Source organism: Xyrauchen texanus, chromosome 29, assembly GCF_025860055.1.
Source record: "Xyrauchen texanus isolate HMW12.3.18 chromosome 29, RBS_HiC_50CHRs, whole genome shotgun sequence".
Lineage (NCBI taxonomy): Eukaryota > Metazoa > Chordata > Actinopteri > Cypriniformes > Catostomidae > Xyrauchen > Xyrauchen texanus.
The window spans coordinates 9,039,705-9,059,143 of NC_068304.1; the positions used below are offsets into that span (position 1 = coordinate 9,039,705).

The 19,439-nt window shown below is 39.5% G+C and overlaps 1 protein-coding gene across 2 annotated transcripts in view; it reads right to left on the reverse strand.

Annotated features, from left to right (window-relative positions):
- LOC127623125 (rho GTPase-activating protein 42-like) overlaps nt 1-19,439 on the reverse strand; it is a 155,467-nt gene that overhangs the window by 123,960 nt on the left and 12,068 nt on the right. For both annotated transcript variants that reach the window (XM_052097388.1, XM_052097387.1), the window contains exon 2: nt 1,432-1,527. In XM_052097388.1, the coding sequence (XP_051953348.1) occupies nt 1,432-1,527 (96 nt within the window). The remainder of the gene's footprint in view (nt 1-1,431; nt 1,528-19,439) is intronic.

Genomic DNA, 19,439 nt, shown 5'->3' on the forward strand with positions numbered 1-19,439 from the left:
GGCTCCAGACTTTGACTAATTTGGTTATAGGTCGCACTCTCTCTCTGATTATGTACTCCCATTTTCTGTTTCATTTCAGAAACATAAAACAGTAAATTATCCTAATGTGTAACGGGAAAGTGCAACCTACTCTCAACACAACCTATTCACGATGCAATACCTATTCGAACTCAGTCGCACTGTCAGAATATTTTAACTTAGCCCTGTATAAATTAGGTGTTAAGCTTTTACAGATTTACTATTAATCAAATTTATATATATATATATATATATATATATATAAACACTAATCAACCACAACATTAAAACCACCTGCCTAATATTGTCCCCCTCTGCACCAACCCACATCTCAGAATATTATTCTGAGATTATATTCTTCTCACCAAAATTTTACGGAGCAGTTATCTGAGTAACCATAGACTTTGTCAGTTCAAACCAGTCTGGTCATTCTCTGTTGACATCTCTCATCAACAATGCATTTCTATCCACAAAACTGACACTCAATGGATGTTTTTTGTTTTTGGCAACATTCAGAGTAAATTCTAGAGACTGTTGTCTGTGAAAATCCCAGGAGATCAGCAGTTACAGAAATGCTCAAACCAGCCCATCTGGCACCAACAATCATCCATCTGATTATCTAATCAGCCAATCATGTGGCAGCAGTGCAGTGCATAAATTCATGCAGATATGGATCAGGAGATTCAGTTAATGTTCACATCTACCATCAGAATGTGGAAAAATGTGATCTCACTGATTTGGAGCGAGGCATGATTGTTGGTGCCAGATGGTCTGGTTTGAGTATTTCTGTAACTGCTGATCTCCTGGGATTTTCACTCACATCAGTCTCTAGAATTTACTCACCAAAGCATTGAGTGAGCGGCAGTTCTGCGGACGGAAATGCCTTGTTGATGAGAGAGGTCAACAGAGAATGGCCAGACTGGTTCGAACTGACAAAGTCTACGGTAACTCAGATAAAAGTTACGTACAATTGTGGTGAGAAGTATACTGTATATATATATATATATATATATATATATATATATATATATATTGCGAGTCACGAGTTACAATCTAGAATCTGTGCTGAGTGACTACAGCCAGGTAGGCCCGGTTGCTAGGGAGGGTAGTATCACATGGGTAACGTCCTCATGGTTGCGATTAAGTGCGATTAAGTGGTTCTCGCTCTCAAAGTGGTTCTCGCGTGGTAAGTTGTGTGTGGATCGCAGATCATGAGCCTCCACAGAATCTAACTAACAACCAGTACAGTCAAATTTTAAAACCGAACCAAAATAAACCTGAAATTGAACCCACAATTGTATTCCCTCTCTGATAGTCAAATTGATTTTCTCAGGTTCTGACTCTGAATTTTGTTATAATTTGGCTTGCGTTGGATACCAGACAACCAAAATATAAAGGCAACTTCAAACTTACCAATATTTACTTCATCATCTGTCTCTGCATCTCCAATGCACTCAAACTGGAACTCCTGCAAAGACTGAGAGAACTTCTGAACGGCTGCCGAGAGGCCTGAAAGAGAGAGAGAAATGGAGGGAAAGAATAATATGACATTTTGAAACACCACCATGAATGTGGTGCAGAAACTCTAATCAGTGAACAATTTTCTTTGTATTTATCTGAAAATAAAATTTTATATATTAACCAGTCAGGCCTTAGGAAAAAACACAGTACCACTACAGTTGCTATGAAGGTCATCAAGGCCCTTGATAAAGGACATCACTGTGCATCACTTTTTATCGATTTATCTAAAGCCTTTCATACTGTCGATCATGAAATATTGAAATTTAGACTTAAAATATAGAACTATCCAATAACACTATATCTTTGTTTACAAACTATTTAAATTACAGAACACAATGGGTGCGAACGGAAGGTCACTCATCTGCGCCTTTACAGATCACCAAGGGTGTTCCTCAGGGGTCTGTTCTGGGGTCACTACTTTTTACTATTTAAATAAATTGCCTTGATTGTGATATAAAAAATTCTATGTCAACGACACTGTTATTTATTGTTGTCCTCCCTCTATACATCAAGCTGTGTGCCAGCTACAGTCTGCATTTGATGTTGTGCAACAAAGGCTTTATAGCTTAAAACTTAAGCCAAGTTTTTGCTCAAAGAAATCAACAAAAAGCTTTACCTTGAGTTCCCTGTCAAAAGCTACACTTAATGCTGTGCTTGATTCAGCGCTTATGTAAACATCTTTAGGAGTCACCAGTTGTGAATATGTGTGCAACACATCAATGAAATTGACTAGAACCTTTACAGTGTCTGTTAGTGACATCATCAGTATGCACCAGTACCAGGGGCTATAAATAGATGTGCCACAGGTGTATCGTCAGGTCTTTTGTCTTCAGACCACTCTGTGATGTGTTTGTGCATCTCAAGATCTCTATTTCTTCTGAAAGGAGTTAGATTTTTCAGGCAGTGTGCAGAAAAGTTATCTTTTCTGTCATTCGAGTATGGAAAAGACAAAAAAATTTAATAAGAAGCGATCAACAAAGCAAAGGGTGTGTGTTTCCATGCTTACGTCCTATGGCTGAATCGTACACACACCAGTTTTGCTTTGTTTGGGTGAAGAGCACACTGCTCTTGCATTGGAGCGAGGCGAGTGTGAGCATTGTGAGCTGTGTGCTTGTCTTGCTTACTTCCAAGAGCCAGCACCCACAATTCCATTGTGGGGCACACGAGAGACGTGTCCATCCCAATAACTCGCACTCTCTCCAGATCCAGTTGTTCCCTCGCATGTTCGCCAAGCGTGCCACGGCGCCTCATACAAACCTTATACTTCCCGTATCTTTGTGCCTTCGATGTTGACATATTCGTGTTCCGTTGCTTCCTGTTGTTGCTCAGGACACAGAATATCCAACATCCCCTCAACGGGAATTATTAAAATTGATACCCATTTCAGAGAACCTGGCAGCATGGAAGCTTCTGCTGGGTATTTCTATGTGGCTCCTAAAGACAGCAGAAAAGAGCTACAGAATTTAATTAGTTCGCCGTCCTCCGCGTTTCAATGGCGTGGTTACCACTACCGTCAAACCGGAACAAGCACATTTACTGTCACAACAGCGGCAATATCTCTTGGTCAAAGGAGCCATAGAACATGTTCCCCTTCTAGATAGAGTCAGGTTACTACAGCAGATACTTCCTGGTTCCCAAGAAGGATGGGGGATTGTGTCAGATTTTAGATCTTCGAGGCTTGAACCGCTCAGTCAAGGCACTCAAGTTCAAGATGCTAACTGTCAAGACGATCATGTCACAAATTCAACATTGCGATTGGTTAGTCATGATCGATCTCATGGACGCATACTTTCATATAGAAATACAGCCACAACACAGGAAGTTCCTGTGATTTGCTTTCAGGGCAAAGCTTACCAATATAGGGTTCTTCCATTCGGCCTAGCCTTATCACCTCGCACATACACAAAGTGCATGGATGCAGACTCCAGGGCATCTGCATTATGAATTATATAGACTGATACTAGCTGATACTAGCACAGTCGCAAGAACAGGCATTACAGCACAGAAATATTGTCTTAGCTCATCTGGTTTCTCTGGAGTTGGGACTCAACGACAAGAAAAGGGTTCTCTGAGGATCGTATGAAATTCGATCACGATGCGGGCACAGCTGACTCCTGCTCGAATCGAGACCATTCAGAATACCCTGAGCAAAGCCAGGCTAGGCCAAGATCGTAATGTCCTTCAGTATCAATGGATGTTAGGTCTCATGACTTCTGCGTCCTCTGTGATCCCTATCGGCCTTTTGCATATGAGACAGTTCCAGTTGTGGCTCAAAGCCAGGGGCTTTCATCCAAGGGCCAATCCCCGACGGCAGATAAGGGTTATGCGCCGCGGGTTACAAACCCTCTCTATGTGGCTCAGACCCCGGTTCTTCACCTTGGGTTCCACTCTGGGTGCGTCTTGCCGTCACAGATTGTTAAAGACAGATGCCTCCCTGTCGGGCTGGGGAGCGGTCTTAAGTGGTCATCCAGCTCAAGGGGAATGGGAGGGTCATCAGCTTGATTGGCACATCAACCTTCTCGAGTTGATGGCTGTATTTCTGGCCCTGAAGTACTTCCTCCAGCATCTGAGAGTCCTGGTGCGGGTGGACAACACAGCGGCAGTCTCTTACATAAATCACCAAGGAGGTCTGAGGTAATGCCAGCTAAACAGACTAGAGCGGCAGATTTTCGTTTTGGCCCAGGGCAAGCTCCTGTCACTCAAAGCAGTATATATCCCTGGATGCCTGAATGTGAGAGTGGATTTACTGTCCAGACAGAAAATACCAATGGGAGAATCAGAAGGTTGTTGGTTCAATCCCCAGAGCCACCACCATTGTGTCTTTGAGCAAGGCACTTAACTCCAGGTTGCTCCGGGGGGATTGTCCCTGTAATAAGTGCACTGTAAGTCGCTTTGGATAAAAGCATCTGCCAAATGCTTAAATGTACTGTAAATGTAAATGAGACTTATAAGATAATGATTTATCAAGTATAAAACCAAGATAGTTTTATTCAGATACAGACTATCGTAGTACCCTGCAAAGTGTGAAGAGATGCTAGATTTGTTGTTGAGGATTTTTCTTCAGAAATAAGCCTTGTTTTTCATTAGATGCAAAAAAGAAACTAATCTCAGCTACTTTTCTGCCTGTGCTTGATTATGAAGATGTTTTGTATAATTTTGCACCATCCTCTGTTTTACGTTCATTAGACACTATTTATAATGGTGCACTTAGATTTATAACAAATTGTAACTTTATTACTTGTATGATAGAGTCAATTGGCCCTCATTGTCCACACGTAGACTAAAACAATTGTATCTGTTCATTTATAAATCAATTTTGGGCTTTTTGCCATCATATCTCTGTTCTCTTACCCAACAGAAAATTTGTGAAGTATTCCTTACATTCTCAGAATGTCTATATGCTTTCTGTTCCATTGGCTTTTCGGTATGCTGCCCCCTGTGATAGGAACACTCTACAAAATGATTTAAAGAAAAAAGGCTGCTTTCAGTGTGTACCTCTAAATATCGTATTCAAGAATTTGAGAAACGTATACATTTGCAAACATTTTAAATTTGTTTTTTCTTTTAACTTCTTTGAGAATTAATTTTTTTATTTGTATTTGTATCGTTTTTTAAGACTGTAAACATCTGAGGCTGCCTGTCTTGGCCAGGATACTTCTGTAAAAGAGATTCTTAATCTTAGTGAGTTTTATTTCCTGGTTAAATAAAGGACAAATAAATAAAATAAATGTACTGCAAGCATTTCGGTTGAGATAAGAAGACACAATAGGCCTGTTTTTCCTGCAATACTACAGAAAATGCTACGACTTGCCCCGGCACACAGAACTCCTACAAATGAATGTCTCTCTCGCTTTTACGCAACCATCATTGTGCAAAGTGGGAAAAAAGGCAAGTTATATTTATAAGAGACTTTCAAAGACTTCATAACTGGTGGGTTGAGACCAAAAATGGATTCTGTCAGTCATAGACACAAATAATAACAAATGCAAAAAGCTATTTTTCTTTGTTGTTGACAACAAAGTTCGTGCATCCAATCTAAACCTTGGTAGTGCGACATGTTCACATCCATGAAAACCAAGAGCAAAACAAATTTTCCAAACTATTTTGTGCCAACCACAATGTGTTTTGTGTGGAGAGTTATTGGCTGCCAAGAGCAGAAAAAAATACAATTATCTACACATTTAAATATTTTAATGTTAATGGTTATTTATAATTTTGCATATCATTGACCTATGCCGTTAAACCAGGTTTGGAAAGTCGTAGTTGTAAACAATCACTTTAAATCAAACCCAAACAGAACTGCTTAAGTCAAGGTGCATCATCTATTCAAGACTGAACTTTGGGAATCTGTACAAAAATGCAAATACATAATCCTTCTTCCCTGCTGATAGTAAATTACTTCTCATTTGTAGTTTTAAACATCCATCTCAGTCATCATGGGCGGCAAGAACTTGGGAAAGAAATGCTAAGCAACTCTATCAAAAACAGTAATGAGACAGCAGAGTAAAGCCATTTCATCATCCTCTAAAGAGGTGATAAACTCGACTGCTTCACCAAAGACCAACAAAAGCCCACACAAACTTGCAAACAAAGCAAACCCCCAAATTTTTTTCTCTTAATCTTCTATTTGGCAGATCGCTAGGTTTGGGATAATGGAAAATGACTCTTTCAAGCTTCAAAGCACAAGATTTGTCAAACGGAGGAATACTACAAACGTTGCACTTTTGACTGTTCAGTAAATTCCCCATTGACATCTGTCGAGAAAGGCCATGAGTGAGCATTGTAATGCTCATTAGTTAGACCAGAGCTAATATGCCGGCTGACATAGGTCTTGGAGTGGTCTGCTTCAATTGAGGCTTGTAATTCCACAAAGATCAATAGGCCATTGCCGTACAACCCATAGCGTTGTGGCTGCATTGCTTTTAAGTGTACTGCCAGTCCAATTTGAGGCATTATGGTTCACTGAGGTGAAATCCGTCCTTAATGTTGACAACGCTGAAAAAATAATGTTGAAAAGCTGAGAGGATCAAGAAAATGAACAGAAGGTTTTATTTGAGGCAATATTTCATCTCCATTTGCACCTAATGACTTCTCCATTAGTATGCAAGGTATCCATATTTCAGAATATTTTTCTTTGCATTTCCCCCTCTTTTTGTATCAAATAACAATTTGGTTTCACTTTGGACCCGCTTATGACCAAATAGGAAGGTTAACAACAGTTCAAAGAAATTTCTGTAGCATCTGTCTTTGAATGGCACTTACCAATTCTAAGTTCTGATAATGTAGGATTTCAGGTCATTCAACGAACGATAAGGAGGATCTAGAGGCCATGGAAATTACACTTATAGCGACCGCTGGAACATTCCACTAACAGGGTTAATTTACGGTTAGAGTTATAGTTACAGATTATGTATAGAGAAATTGAATTTAAAATAGTACAGCAAAGGGCAACAGGATGTGATTTCTTCCCCTGATACTACATAAATCAAAACAGCACATCAGGTTATAATTTTATAGGCCATTCAATTTCTGGATGTGTAATTTTAAAACTAAAGTGTGTAATTTCTGCAGCATTTGAAACAAAACTGTAAAATAATTTTTGTTTTCAAATGGATCCAGACTGATCATTATAAAAATTCAGCCATATTAGGTTGAAAGTTTTGTTGCAGATATTGGTTTGTGCTTACCGAATTTCTAATCAGTGCCCCCAGTGGCCAAAGATAGAAGTGTTTTTTAAAGTATGGGCACCATGTGTGCTCCATTCTCCAGGTGAAATTTCCACTGAGTGGTGCCAAAAGCGAGCTGTATTTTTAGTTGTAAATGATGTGATAAAGTCAACAGGAATGCATATTTTATTAACCATTCGCTCTAACCCAAAACCCAAACCTAAACCTAACCATCAGTGGTATAAATATATAATTTTAAAGTGAAAATGCAACTTCCAATTCACGCTTGAATTGATGCAAAAATGTCAAACAGGAGATCCCGCTTGTCCATAATTTAAATGAATGTGGTAGATTTCAGCATATATATCTGAAACAAAACATCATGTTTATTCGTGAGTATTTTTTGCCTTCCATTTTTTTCTCCTCTTTTCTCCCCAATTTGGAATGCCCAATTCCCAATGCGCTCTAAGTCCTCATAGTTGCGTAGTGACTTGCCTCAATCCAGGTGGTGGAGGACGAATCTCAGTTGCCTCCACATCTGAGACATCAATCCGCACATCTCATCAGGTGGCTTGTTGAGCGTGTTACAGCTGAGACATAGCATGTGTGGAGGCTTCACGCTATTCTCCGCGGCATCCACGCACAACTCACCATGCACCCCACCGAGAGCGAGAACCACATTATAGCGACCATGAAGAGGTTACCACAATGTGACTCTACCCTCCCTAGCCACCAGGCCAATTGGTTGCTTAGGAGACTTGACTGGAATCACTCAGCACGCCCAGGATTTAAACTTGAATCTTCAGGTGTGGTAGTCAGCAGCAATACTTGCTGAGCTACCAGGCCCCCTTTTGCCTTCTCTTTGACATTTAGAATTAAGCCTGTACCTTTAAGATTTCTATATGTAAATGTGGGTTGTTTATGTTAAAGTGCTTATGTTTGAGACATCAATACATGAATACTACTGTAGCTTATAATTTCTTTCTTTATTTATATTTTTTTGTGGCTTCGTTTCCATAAATGGTTTTATTTAAAAAAAAAATTAAAAGCAAGCAAAATCCTGCTTTCTGTGATCTGACCCATCTATTTATTTATTTAAAATATGGGGACTATGAAAAAGAAGACAAAAAAAGAGACTTTTGGGGTGAAAAACAGTACTTTTTTGTTTTAGTAAAAAATCTGTAATCATTTACTCACCTCTAATGTAGCTCCAAACTCGTATGGCTTCCTTTCTTCCATTAAACATAAAAGGTAATTTTTTTATTTATTTGCCATATAATGCAAGTGAATAGAACTCTGGTCTGTCAAGCTCAAAAAGGGGCAAAAATAAAAAAAGAGTAAGATAAATCAATGCAATAAAAAATTTAAGCCCTCCCTCTCAAATCAAATCATTATATAAACCCTGAAATCAAATGTGTCAATAACATCAAACCTAACTGACTTTTAAAGACATTTATTTATTTTTGATATTATTTGTTTTTATGTATTATCTTCTGCTTTCATTCAGTTTCCTGTAAATTAAACTGTAATGCAAAAATGGAAATAAACGCATCCCGACATCATGATATTTGGTCACAAGATGCAATGAGAACCAATGAGGTTTTGATGCTATCTATGTAGCCACCATATTTGAATTATTAATGATCCAAACTTAATTTGAGAGTGAATAATGACAATATTCCAAGTTATCTGTAGTCATTTGATAGCTTCATGTGAGTGATAGACTGAAATTTAAGTTATTCATTCACTTTAATTTGTTTGGAAGAGAGCAGCTTGGACATTCTACTATTTAAAACTCCTTTTATTTTCAGACAGGTTTTAAAGACATGAGGCTGGGTATGTTTTGGGTTTCATTTTTTGGTTAACTATTCCTTTAAGGTACTTACTAAAGGCAAAGTTAGTTTAACTAACCTATTGATACTATCTTTCTTTCTCATAATATGGTCTTGTTTCCTATTCAGAGATAAGGCCAATTCCACTCCAGGCTTTTCAACTGAGAATAACTTACCGGGAAACACAGGAATTTACGCTGTAACAGGTTCCATCTCTGGCCTTATGCGTCTCCCATAGCACTGAGGGCCTATAAAAAGGATATGCACTGATGTATTGAGTGGGCATGTATATCATCTCATGGCATGCATCAGCTCAGAGATTCCAGGTTGCTGGTCAATAATTTGTTTGAGTTGTCAGTTTGCTCAGTTGAGTTGAATGAGCCCCATCAATAATGCAGCAGCCTTCACCTCTCATATCACTGAAGTGCTGAGACACAGCTACATCACTAGCTTCTAACAGGCCTAGTTTCTAAAAGATCAGAGGTTGAGTAAAAAAGGATTCTGGTGTCTTGTGGGGAGGAACGGGGGGATGCCTACAGCTGTCCTATCAGCTTTTAGATGCAGAGCATGAAGTGTATTCTCAGCCTTAGTACCTGTCAGAGCAATGGAAACAAAAGGAAAGCACACCGCATCTGGTAAAAACTGGCAAAACATCTACTATACCAATATGAAATATCTGCGATGAATTTAAATTGTCTGTATAGTGGCTTGGAAAGCTTCAGTTTCAAAGTCGTTTCTCCAATGCTGCTAGGTTGCACACCAAGCCACTGAGGTCATCTCAGTGAAGGTTTTGCTTACTGTTCCTTCCTGTCTCTCTCAGCTCTCCAAACTGTCTATCTCCGTCTACAGGTAATGGGTCACAGCGCTGCTGTCCATTTCCACTGAACACCCATGTCACTTTGCTGCATGTCACAATGCACGGCTATCACGCCTCAAGGGAATCTCTGAGCTGAGATTGTAAACAGGGGGTTCTTGGTTCTATTCCTAACCTTAGTGAGCTACATTGCTGTCGACTGACTACACAGGCAGCTATGGTCATTCATTTTTGGGGAGAGTTGGCAATTTGAGGCGACATGAGCAACAGTGACTTATGGCAATGGAAAAAAAGCTGAGCAGAGCCAAAGACGTTTATCAGATGGACCACTTGCATTAAAATGGGAAGAATTGGAACACCAAACATGTCTGATGTAGAAAAGGAAGTTCCGCTTTACAGCTTAAAGAGCCAATAAACTTTTAGATGCAGACACTGCATGATCTGAGGTAAAGAAGCACAATTTATTATGGTTCCTTTGGTTTCAGATTTTACAGCTAATTTGAAATATGCTATTTGGTCGTAATCTTGTGCAACAATTTTGGATATTCTTTCCCCATTCAAGTAGTTCTACTTTTCAAGAGTTCTACTTTTATGCGCCATGTCTCCATAGAAAATATTATTCCCCAACGAATGACTCTTTTGAACAGGTTGTTTTGAATCTACAGCCCTAAACACACAATGTGATCAGTGTAATCCGATTCACGAATGATTAATTCCTTTGAATAGGTTCTTTTGAATCTACAGCCCAAAACACAGAGCGTAACCAATGTAGACCGATTCCTGGACAAATTACCCTTTTGAACAAGTTCTTTAGAATCTACAGCACGAAACATACTGCACAATCTGTGTAGAATGATTCCCAAACGAATGACTCTTTTGAACAGGTTGTTTTGAATCTACAGCCCAAAACACACAGCATAAACAGTGTAGTCCGATTCCTGGACAACGACTCTTTTGAACAGGTTCTTTTGAATCTACAGCCCAAAACACACAGCATTACCAGCAAAACACACAGTACCTGTGTAGTCCGAATCCCAAATGAATGACTCTTTTGAACAGGTTCTTTTGAATATACAGCATGAAACATACAGTAACCTGTGTTGTCCGATTCCCAAACGAATTACTCTTTTGAACATGAAAAAGAGCAATTTTTCAAAAATTCTCCTATTCCACAGAATAACTCCATATGGGTTTATAAAGGCATGTGGATAATTAAATAATGACAGAAAATAACACCATCTAATTAGCATATGCACAGAACATGCATGTCACCACCAAGCCACATTCCTGCTATGACATTAACAGGCATGTTTGGTTGCATTCAGCATGTAATGTCTGTAGCGACTGTAATTACAGGGTATGTGGAAGCTGGCAGCGGCAGAGGTAGTACGCACATACGACGGGCCTCCAGACTGCTTTTATTACAAGTTTTATCTGATGTCACACCTCCACATGGCCTGCCATGCAAGAGTGCCTTCACAGCTCACTGCCTGTTAGGAAAGAGAAGATTCCTCCAGGCTTTGCTACAACAACAAGCCCTATAGCAGAAGAGAGAGTTGTGTTTAATAGCGTGTTGCAGACAGTGGGTGGCTGCGTGCATGCATTTCTATTTTATTAATGTGTGTGTGGGTGGATGTGCAGAGAACAGACATTGTAGTGCTATCTTCACAATCCAAACGTTTTATCAGTTGGAATTTTATGTTCAAATAATGAGGCAAATCTCACCTTTTAGTTTATAGTGCTAATAAAGTCTCACAGACAAGTCTCTTAATGAACTTGCAATGACAAACTGATGATTGGAGATTGTTTGCTGTAAAACTTAAAACATGCAGCATTATATACAGTTAAACCTACATTACTATACCATATATCAAACTATTTGTGAGGTAGACAAAGCAATTATACCTCTTTTAAGACATTTACCTTTTCTAAATAAATACATACATAAAACCAGCATGATCCAAAGTGCTTTGGCACACATGAAGGGCCCATTACTGTTTCATCATGAGCTTCTGCTCACAGCTCATATAAAAGCCATCGAACAAAACCCCCAAATTTAAATGATACTGTTTCTTTGAAGACTGGCAGATCATATATTAGGGAATGTCTGAGAGAGAACTTGTATTCCTCTGATACCCAATCAGATGCCCTTGACAGGCCATGAGAGCGGCCCATCAAAGAGACTCCTCCGGCTTAACAGGAAGCAAGGGATTGTTCTCTCATTGAACCATAGGTGTTCCTGTCCTTTGATTCCACGCGGAAGGGTTTGAGAGAGGAAGAATCTTGCTCCAGGTAACGATGACAATCACTCATCAGCGTCTCAGCAGGGGTGCCCACGTGTCTGGTAGAAGAAATCAGGCCTGGCAGGCCTCTACCTCCAATTTCTGAAAGCAGCAATCTAAGTCAGGCTTCCCGTAGTCTTGCATGGTTAGACCTTTGACCACGGCAAAAGGTCTGTGCTGTTTTGTATCACAGTCTGTTAGAGTTCTAGTCTCTAATTAGTCTTAATGCTTTTAAATCGCAGCAAGCTAATACTGATATAACATCTTATAATTCTAGGTTCTTGGTTGTTAAATTTGACTTGTTTCAGGCTTTATTTCTCTATTGAAAAGTCTGACACTGTGTGCCGTGGGTTAGCAGCACAAAAAGGTTATCTGCTACTATTTCCAGCGGCGGCTTAATTAGACGCCTCATGATATGATATGTCATTATACGGACAAAATCCTTCAACATGCACAGTCAAGAAATAAATTACAATTCTAACTTCCGTCTACCAACTTACAGTTGTGCAAAAGTCTTGGGCACATAAGATGCTTCACAAAATCATTTGTCTTAAGATGGTTATTTGTATCTTCAGCTTTAGTGTGTCAATAGGAAATATAAATGTTAGACTTCCAAACATTACTTTTGCAAATAGAAAAGATTAGAATAGAAGAACAGGGAGCCCTGCCACAGATGTCATGGCCCCCACAAAGCCCCCCACGGAACAACCTGCGTGAAGTTGGCCCCCCACCCAACGCAAAACGTCTGCAAAATAGTGTCAATCGTTTGTGCTGGTTTGCGCCGGTAAAAATTTCATTTGTGCTGCTTTGGATTTTTCAATATTAGACATTGAATTATTGCCGATGACGTCACCAGCCCCCCCACATGCTCTAAATTCACCCAAAACAGTCTCAATCATTTGTGCTGGTTTGTGCTGAAATTTTTTTATTTGTGCTGCTTTCTGTTTTTTAGATATTAAAATAATAATTATAGGTCATTCTGAGGTCAGTCAGCCCCCCCACATGCTCCAAATTCACCCCAAATTATCTCGTGTGTTTGTGCTTTGTTTGTGCCACTAAAATTTAGTTTGTGCTGCTTCGGATTTTTCAATATTAGACATTGAATTATAGGCGATGACATTACCAGCCCCCCCACATGCTCCAAATTCACCCAAAATAGGCTCAATCGTTTGTGCCAGTTAAAGTTTCATTTTTTTGAATGTCTTTTTTTTAACAATACAGTTGAAGTAAGAAAGTAAGATCCAAATTGCAAACCAAATCACATAAATAGTCGCATTCACTTAACTGTTACCTATCCACTGTTCATTTTCAAATTGTAACGGACACAGCGGATCACAGGATGTGAGGAATGTAACACAAACTCCAAGGTAAGTGTTACTACTTGTTACTGTATGTAGTTATGTGAATAACAGTAGTAATATTAACATTGTCATAAATATAGGCACCATAATCTGTTTGCTGTAGCTCTGTGCTTATACATACATAGGCAGTGGGTGTGCATATGTGTGTGAGTGTGTGTGTGTGTGTGTGTGTGTGTGTGTGTGTGTGTGTGTGTGTGTGTGTGGGTGGGTGTGTGTGTGGGTAGGTGTGTGTGTGTGGGTGTAAGTTTGTGTGTGTGCAGTACAGGTCTATATAATATTTCACACTATTACTGTTTTACTGAATTTTTGTTCAAATAAATTCAGCCTTGGTGAGCAGAAGAGACTTCTTACAGAAACATTAAACAATCTTAATGTTTTCAAACTTTTGACTAGTACTAATATATATTAGATATTTGTGTATATGTGTGTATATGTGAAAACTCATGACTCAATGAATTAAGAAGCCAAAATGATTTTACTTTTGAAATGTAATTACTGTGTAGTATCGAACATCCATTAACACAAATAATGTACCACACAGAATAATAGACTTGAGAAGCCCGACTTCCAGAAAAGCAGATACTATTCACAAAACAGGAATAGGAAAACAAGGGTGTGTGGCATATAACAAAAATACTTGTATTTGTGAAATTACATTTAAACAATGCAATCAGTCTTTTGTGTATAATACAGCATGTGGGCATATTATGTGTTTTTCTGATGCTCCTGTCACTCCACTTCTCAGGTCATCATACATCTCACAGACACATGGAGACCTCTTGCAGTAGGCCACATAATGTCCCAGAGCATCCTGGCCTCTTTTGAAAGCAAGGATTGTCCTTAAAGTAAATCTCTCTCCTTGAAGCATTAGATTGGAGGGAAATTGACACAAAGGAAAATTTTGTGGAGTTGCTTCCCAAGTCAGTGTCAATCCACAGAAGTTATCCCAGACTGTATCTGTGAGAAACTTTCCCTGCACACAGCACTTTTCTGAGGTATCTGTCTTGAATGCAGAGGGACACTGTGACAGGCTTTGTATTGGCCTGAGGCAGGGGGACTCCAGAAGGGTAAGGCCTTCTTCCACTGCGGCCTGAAGATGAGCTATGCCAGAAGCCTGCAGTACAGCAACAGAAGTACAAACAAATGGAACTTCCCTGGTGACTTGTGTGCTGAGACCACAATACTGTGAGGAGCACTGTTTTGGGAAGGAAACCACTTTCAGTCTTTTCCCCTCACAGATGGATCTGCATAGAGCCATTCAGGACAAGGAGAGAGATATTTACATTTATGCATTTGGCTGACGCTTTTATCCAAAGCAACTTACAGTGCACTTATTACAGGGACAATCCCCCCGGAGCAACCTGGAGTTAAGTGTCTTGCTCAAGGACACAATGGTGGTGGCGGTGGGGCTTGAACCAGTGACCTTCTGATTAACAGATATGTGCTTTAGCCCACTACACCACCCCCACTCTATAAGGAATATGAATTCCTCTTCCTCTATTTGGCTGGAACCACTAGGCCTCTCCAGTTTTCAACAGCGTCTTCATATGTTGGATTGATGTTTGTGACATTGTCAGATTTCCCAGAACAGGAAGCATCCATTTCTGGTTTTACACTGCAAGTTGTGGTGGGTAGTGGATTAGCTCCTGTGATGATCACTGTTGCAACAGCTGCATCCTCTTCACGATTTTCCTCACTTTTTTGTTTTGCAGAACAAATTTGCATGTTGCAATGAATCCATCCACCCGAATAGGCAAGTTTTCATGCTTGGAAAAGACCATGTTTGATGTTTTTGAACTCTGTTTCAACATTGGCTGAACTTGCGGTGATGCTGGTGCTTCGAAAGTGACGGATCATTACCCCTGCCCAGAGTGGTATGTAACTTGCAAGCCAGATTATATTGGGAATAATCTCAGGGAGGAAGTGCATATTATAATGATCCCCATTACCTACGGTAAGTGACCTGCTCTCCTCACATATTTCTGTTGCCCACTGTCATAGGTCAGTCTGTGTTTGGTCACATGGATTCACTTCCAGGTCCTCACCCTCTACATCCAGAATGATGACACACTCTTCTGCAATTCTGGCTTTCAGGTATTTCTTGCACCTTTCTGATATGAGGGGGGCTCCAGAACTGTCATTGACCTCTGCTTTGCTGAGAGCCACAACAGCAATACTGCGTAGTAGCTCTTTTGCATTGTCCATGGAATGTGACATGAGAAGCTGTGCAATTGACCTCACAAAAAATCTTTAAGATCAGGATGAGGAGTAAAAGCCTTGACCAGAGCTCTGAGCAAAGCCAGAGTTAAGACACTCACAACCTCTTTTGGAGTTGGTGCACCTGCACGTATCCATTCTGTCAGCATTGCATTAACATTGTGTCTCTCTCAGACAGCATTTGCACCTCTGGGACACTTGAGCTCTCATCCCCAGCCAGAATGCCCTGATATAAGAACATATGGCCAGACTTGCCATTTGGTCTCTGTAGTTTCCTCACTACTGAGCCAGTTGCATCAAAACTCACAGTGGGGTAAGATGTCTTTGAGAATGACTTGTACATATACATTTGTGTTTGACTCCAATAGTGACAGAAAACCTTGTCCAGTCCAGTGTCTGTAATGTGACCACTGTGCGGTGCACTGTATTTTAACATCTGCAGTGACACAATGGGATCCTTGTCACCTAATTCTAAATCATTTATCTTTTTCTTTGATTTGTGCAGGGTGGCCAAATTAAGCAGATGACTTGGCTCAGGATCTCCAAAATCCATCAGCTTTGTTACCTCTGATGCCCTCCATACATGAGGTTCCATTCTACCCTCACACAGTTCTTTGGCTATCTGCAAACGCAAGTTACCATACATCGCATGCTTGGAACAGCCAGTGTGCAGGGAGTCATCAGTGTTTTTAATTAAACACTTGAGCACCGTTGGGATGTTCATTTCAGGCGCTCTGTCACATTTTCTGTGAATGTGGCCACAACACTCCTTACAGTTGCCTCTGATTTCTATGTATTTCTCCGTGGCTGATGGATAGACCTTGGCTCTTTTAAAGGCAAATGTGCAGGGGCATTTCACTTTTTGCCATATGTGATTATTTATCACATGTGTCCAGATGCCAGGCTTCAAAATTGTGTATTCCTTTTTGGTGTTTTAGAGAACTTGTTGTATTTAACCGTTTCAGGCATGAATTTAATCCATTTCTGAAATGGAACTTCAAGATCAAAAGTCCAGCTATCTTTTGGTCTGGGTGAAAGGGACCCTGGCTAAAAATCAGTGTCATCACTACTGCCATTTGTTTCCATGATCACATTCATGAGTAAACCTTAAAGCAGTCCAGATGTTGTGTCTATTTAATTTAAAAAAAGTCTATAGAGCCTTTGCAGTGATCTTGTTTTCTAGATGCTCTGATTAGGAGTAGCTATGGTGCCATTTTGGACTTATGGGCTATTTTAATGAACACAGGACTGTGAAAATGGAATCTCTGTCAACTGCTGGTTTCATGGACATCTGGCATAAGCAAAACATAATTACCCACTTAAATAATCTTGACTAAAAAAATGTCATGTTCAGTATAAACTTGTTTTCATTACTGTATTGTCTGAATATAAGGATAATATAGTAATAATATAGTATAAGGATAATGTATCTTATATTAGGACCAATATGGTAATGTTGACCCCTAGATTCACAATGTATTAAAAAAACTAGCATGGGTCACATATAAAACTGTATTTAGCATGTATTTGTATTAGCAATGTGTATTCTGTTCAATAAACACTGACAATCTTCGCTCTCTTGAACTATTCTTGAAGTTAAATACTATTGTAACTGGCAGTGTTAAAACATTGTACTTACATTGGCCAGAAATGTAATTTAGTAACGACTTTTTCTCTACTAACCCTACACTCATTACCACAAGAGCATCTTGAACAGAAGTGTCACTTGACCCTAGTGGTGGCAGTGCAGTGTAGCAGATGATACTCCATGTAAATAAATAAAAAGTTCAATCAGGAAACACCACATAATTTGTTCAATAAACAATTATCTTTACTTCATTCACTTGTGTGATTAGTCTTGACAGAAATTCTGCGACAATTTGACTCTAAAAGTGTGCGCTTTTCTTCTCGTGCCCAGAGCTGAGCGAAAGTGAGTGACAGAAAAAGAGTCCGACAGACACCAGTTGAATATTGAGCTGCTGCTGTCTGAACACCAATACGTTTTTAATAAACACCATAGCAACTACAAAAACATTGATAAGGAGTTGTTGTTGTATTAAATAATCTTCAGCCAACAAACAAAACTTTTACCGGCACAAACCAGCACAAACGAAGCACAAACAAACGTGACTATTTGGGGTGAATTTGGAGCAAGTGGGGGGCTGAGTGACCTCAGAATGACCTATAAATATTCTTTTAATATCTAAAAAGCCGAAGCAGCACAAACAAACATTTTTACAGCACAAACGAAGCACAAACGATTGAGACTATTTTGCCGACGTTTTGCGTCGGGTGGGGGGCCAACTTCACGCAGGTCACGGAACATCATGTCAGTCTGAGATTACATATAGAGACAGAATCAATTGAGCCTAAATAGACAGAAGAACTGTGGCGAATTCTCCAAGAAGCATTGAACATCCAATCTGCCAACAACCAAGAAAAACTGTGTCCAGGTGTATCTAGAATTGGTGCTGTTTTAAAGGCAAAGGTGGTCACACTGAATATTGATTTAGCTTTTTTATGTTTACTGGACTTTGTATGACATTAAGTGATAAATGAAAACGATTTATGTCATTATTTTTGAAGACATCCTCACTATGTAAAATTTTTCACAAGTGCCTAAAACTTTTGTAAAACTACGCCAAAATAGACAGCATCATTAAAGAGAATTTAAGGTACAGTGCATCGAACGAATCCAGCCAATGAGACGCCTAACATCTGTGCCTATCAGACGAACTGCAGTAACAAGACAATACGTCTGTTATCAGTCTTATTCAGATGAAAATATCTGTCATAGAAGAGATCCACAGTATCTCTGCAGTCTGAAATTAATTAATCCTGTACAGAAGCACTCTACGTCTTACAAACAAATCTGTTTCAGCAAAAGCAGAGACATATACATCTCGGATGGTAATCACTCTGCGTCTACAAACCGAGGAAGACAGAATGATAAAAAGCTGTATTCTTTTTAAAAGCTTTGAAGGCGCTGCTGAAGATATTTTTGTTTTTTGACTTACTAGATGCAGGCTTAAAAAATGCACAGCGATGCCTGGACATGAAATTTGCAATTCAAAATGTACGTGCTGTAAATCACGTTTGACTGCAGGTTTCCAGTGAAATGTCCAGCTGGGGGCGCCAAAAGTGAGTAAAATGTGTCGTATTCAGAGGCAGTTTTAAGGTGAGTTTTGGATGGATGTTTTTAAAACACACCTTGTTAACCTAAAATATTTGCCTGAATCTAACCAGAGATTATTTAGCAGAGAAGGGCCACTACTATTTAAATGAATGGGAGAAATTGGAATGCTCAACCAAGAAGCTCTAGCACCCAACGGTCAACGGATGTGGAAAGGAAGTCCCACCTTACAGGTAAAACAGCCAATCACTTTTTAGGCACAGATATTGTCTGTCAATCAACTCGCTAATGTGCATGCGAGAGCGTTCCAAAGATGGCCGACAGTGGACTGACTTGCTAGAAAGACTTTGACCAAACCAATAGTGTTTTAAAATATAAATGAGACATTTAAAAAAGAAATCCTTCCCTAATCAATGCCTAAATCTAGCCATTAGTGTTTGAAAATGCAGAAGCGAAATGAAAAAGCACAATTTCTGAAGCACCCACATCATTTCGTGCTGCTTTTATGACTCTGTAATGTCACATGTCAGTTTGAGCTTACAGCTGGATTTCAACCATTTGAGTTGGAATAATATAAGTAGGTGGGTCTGTAATA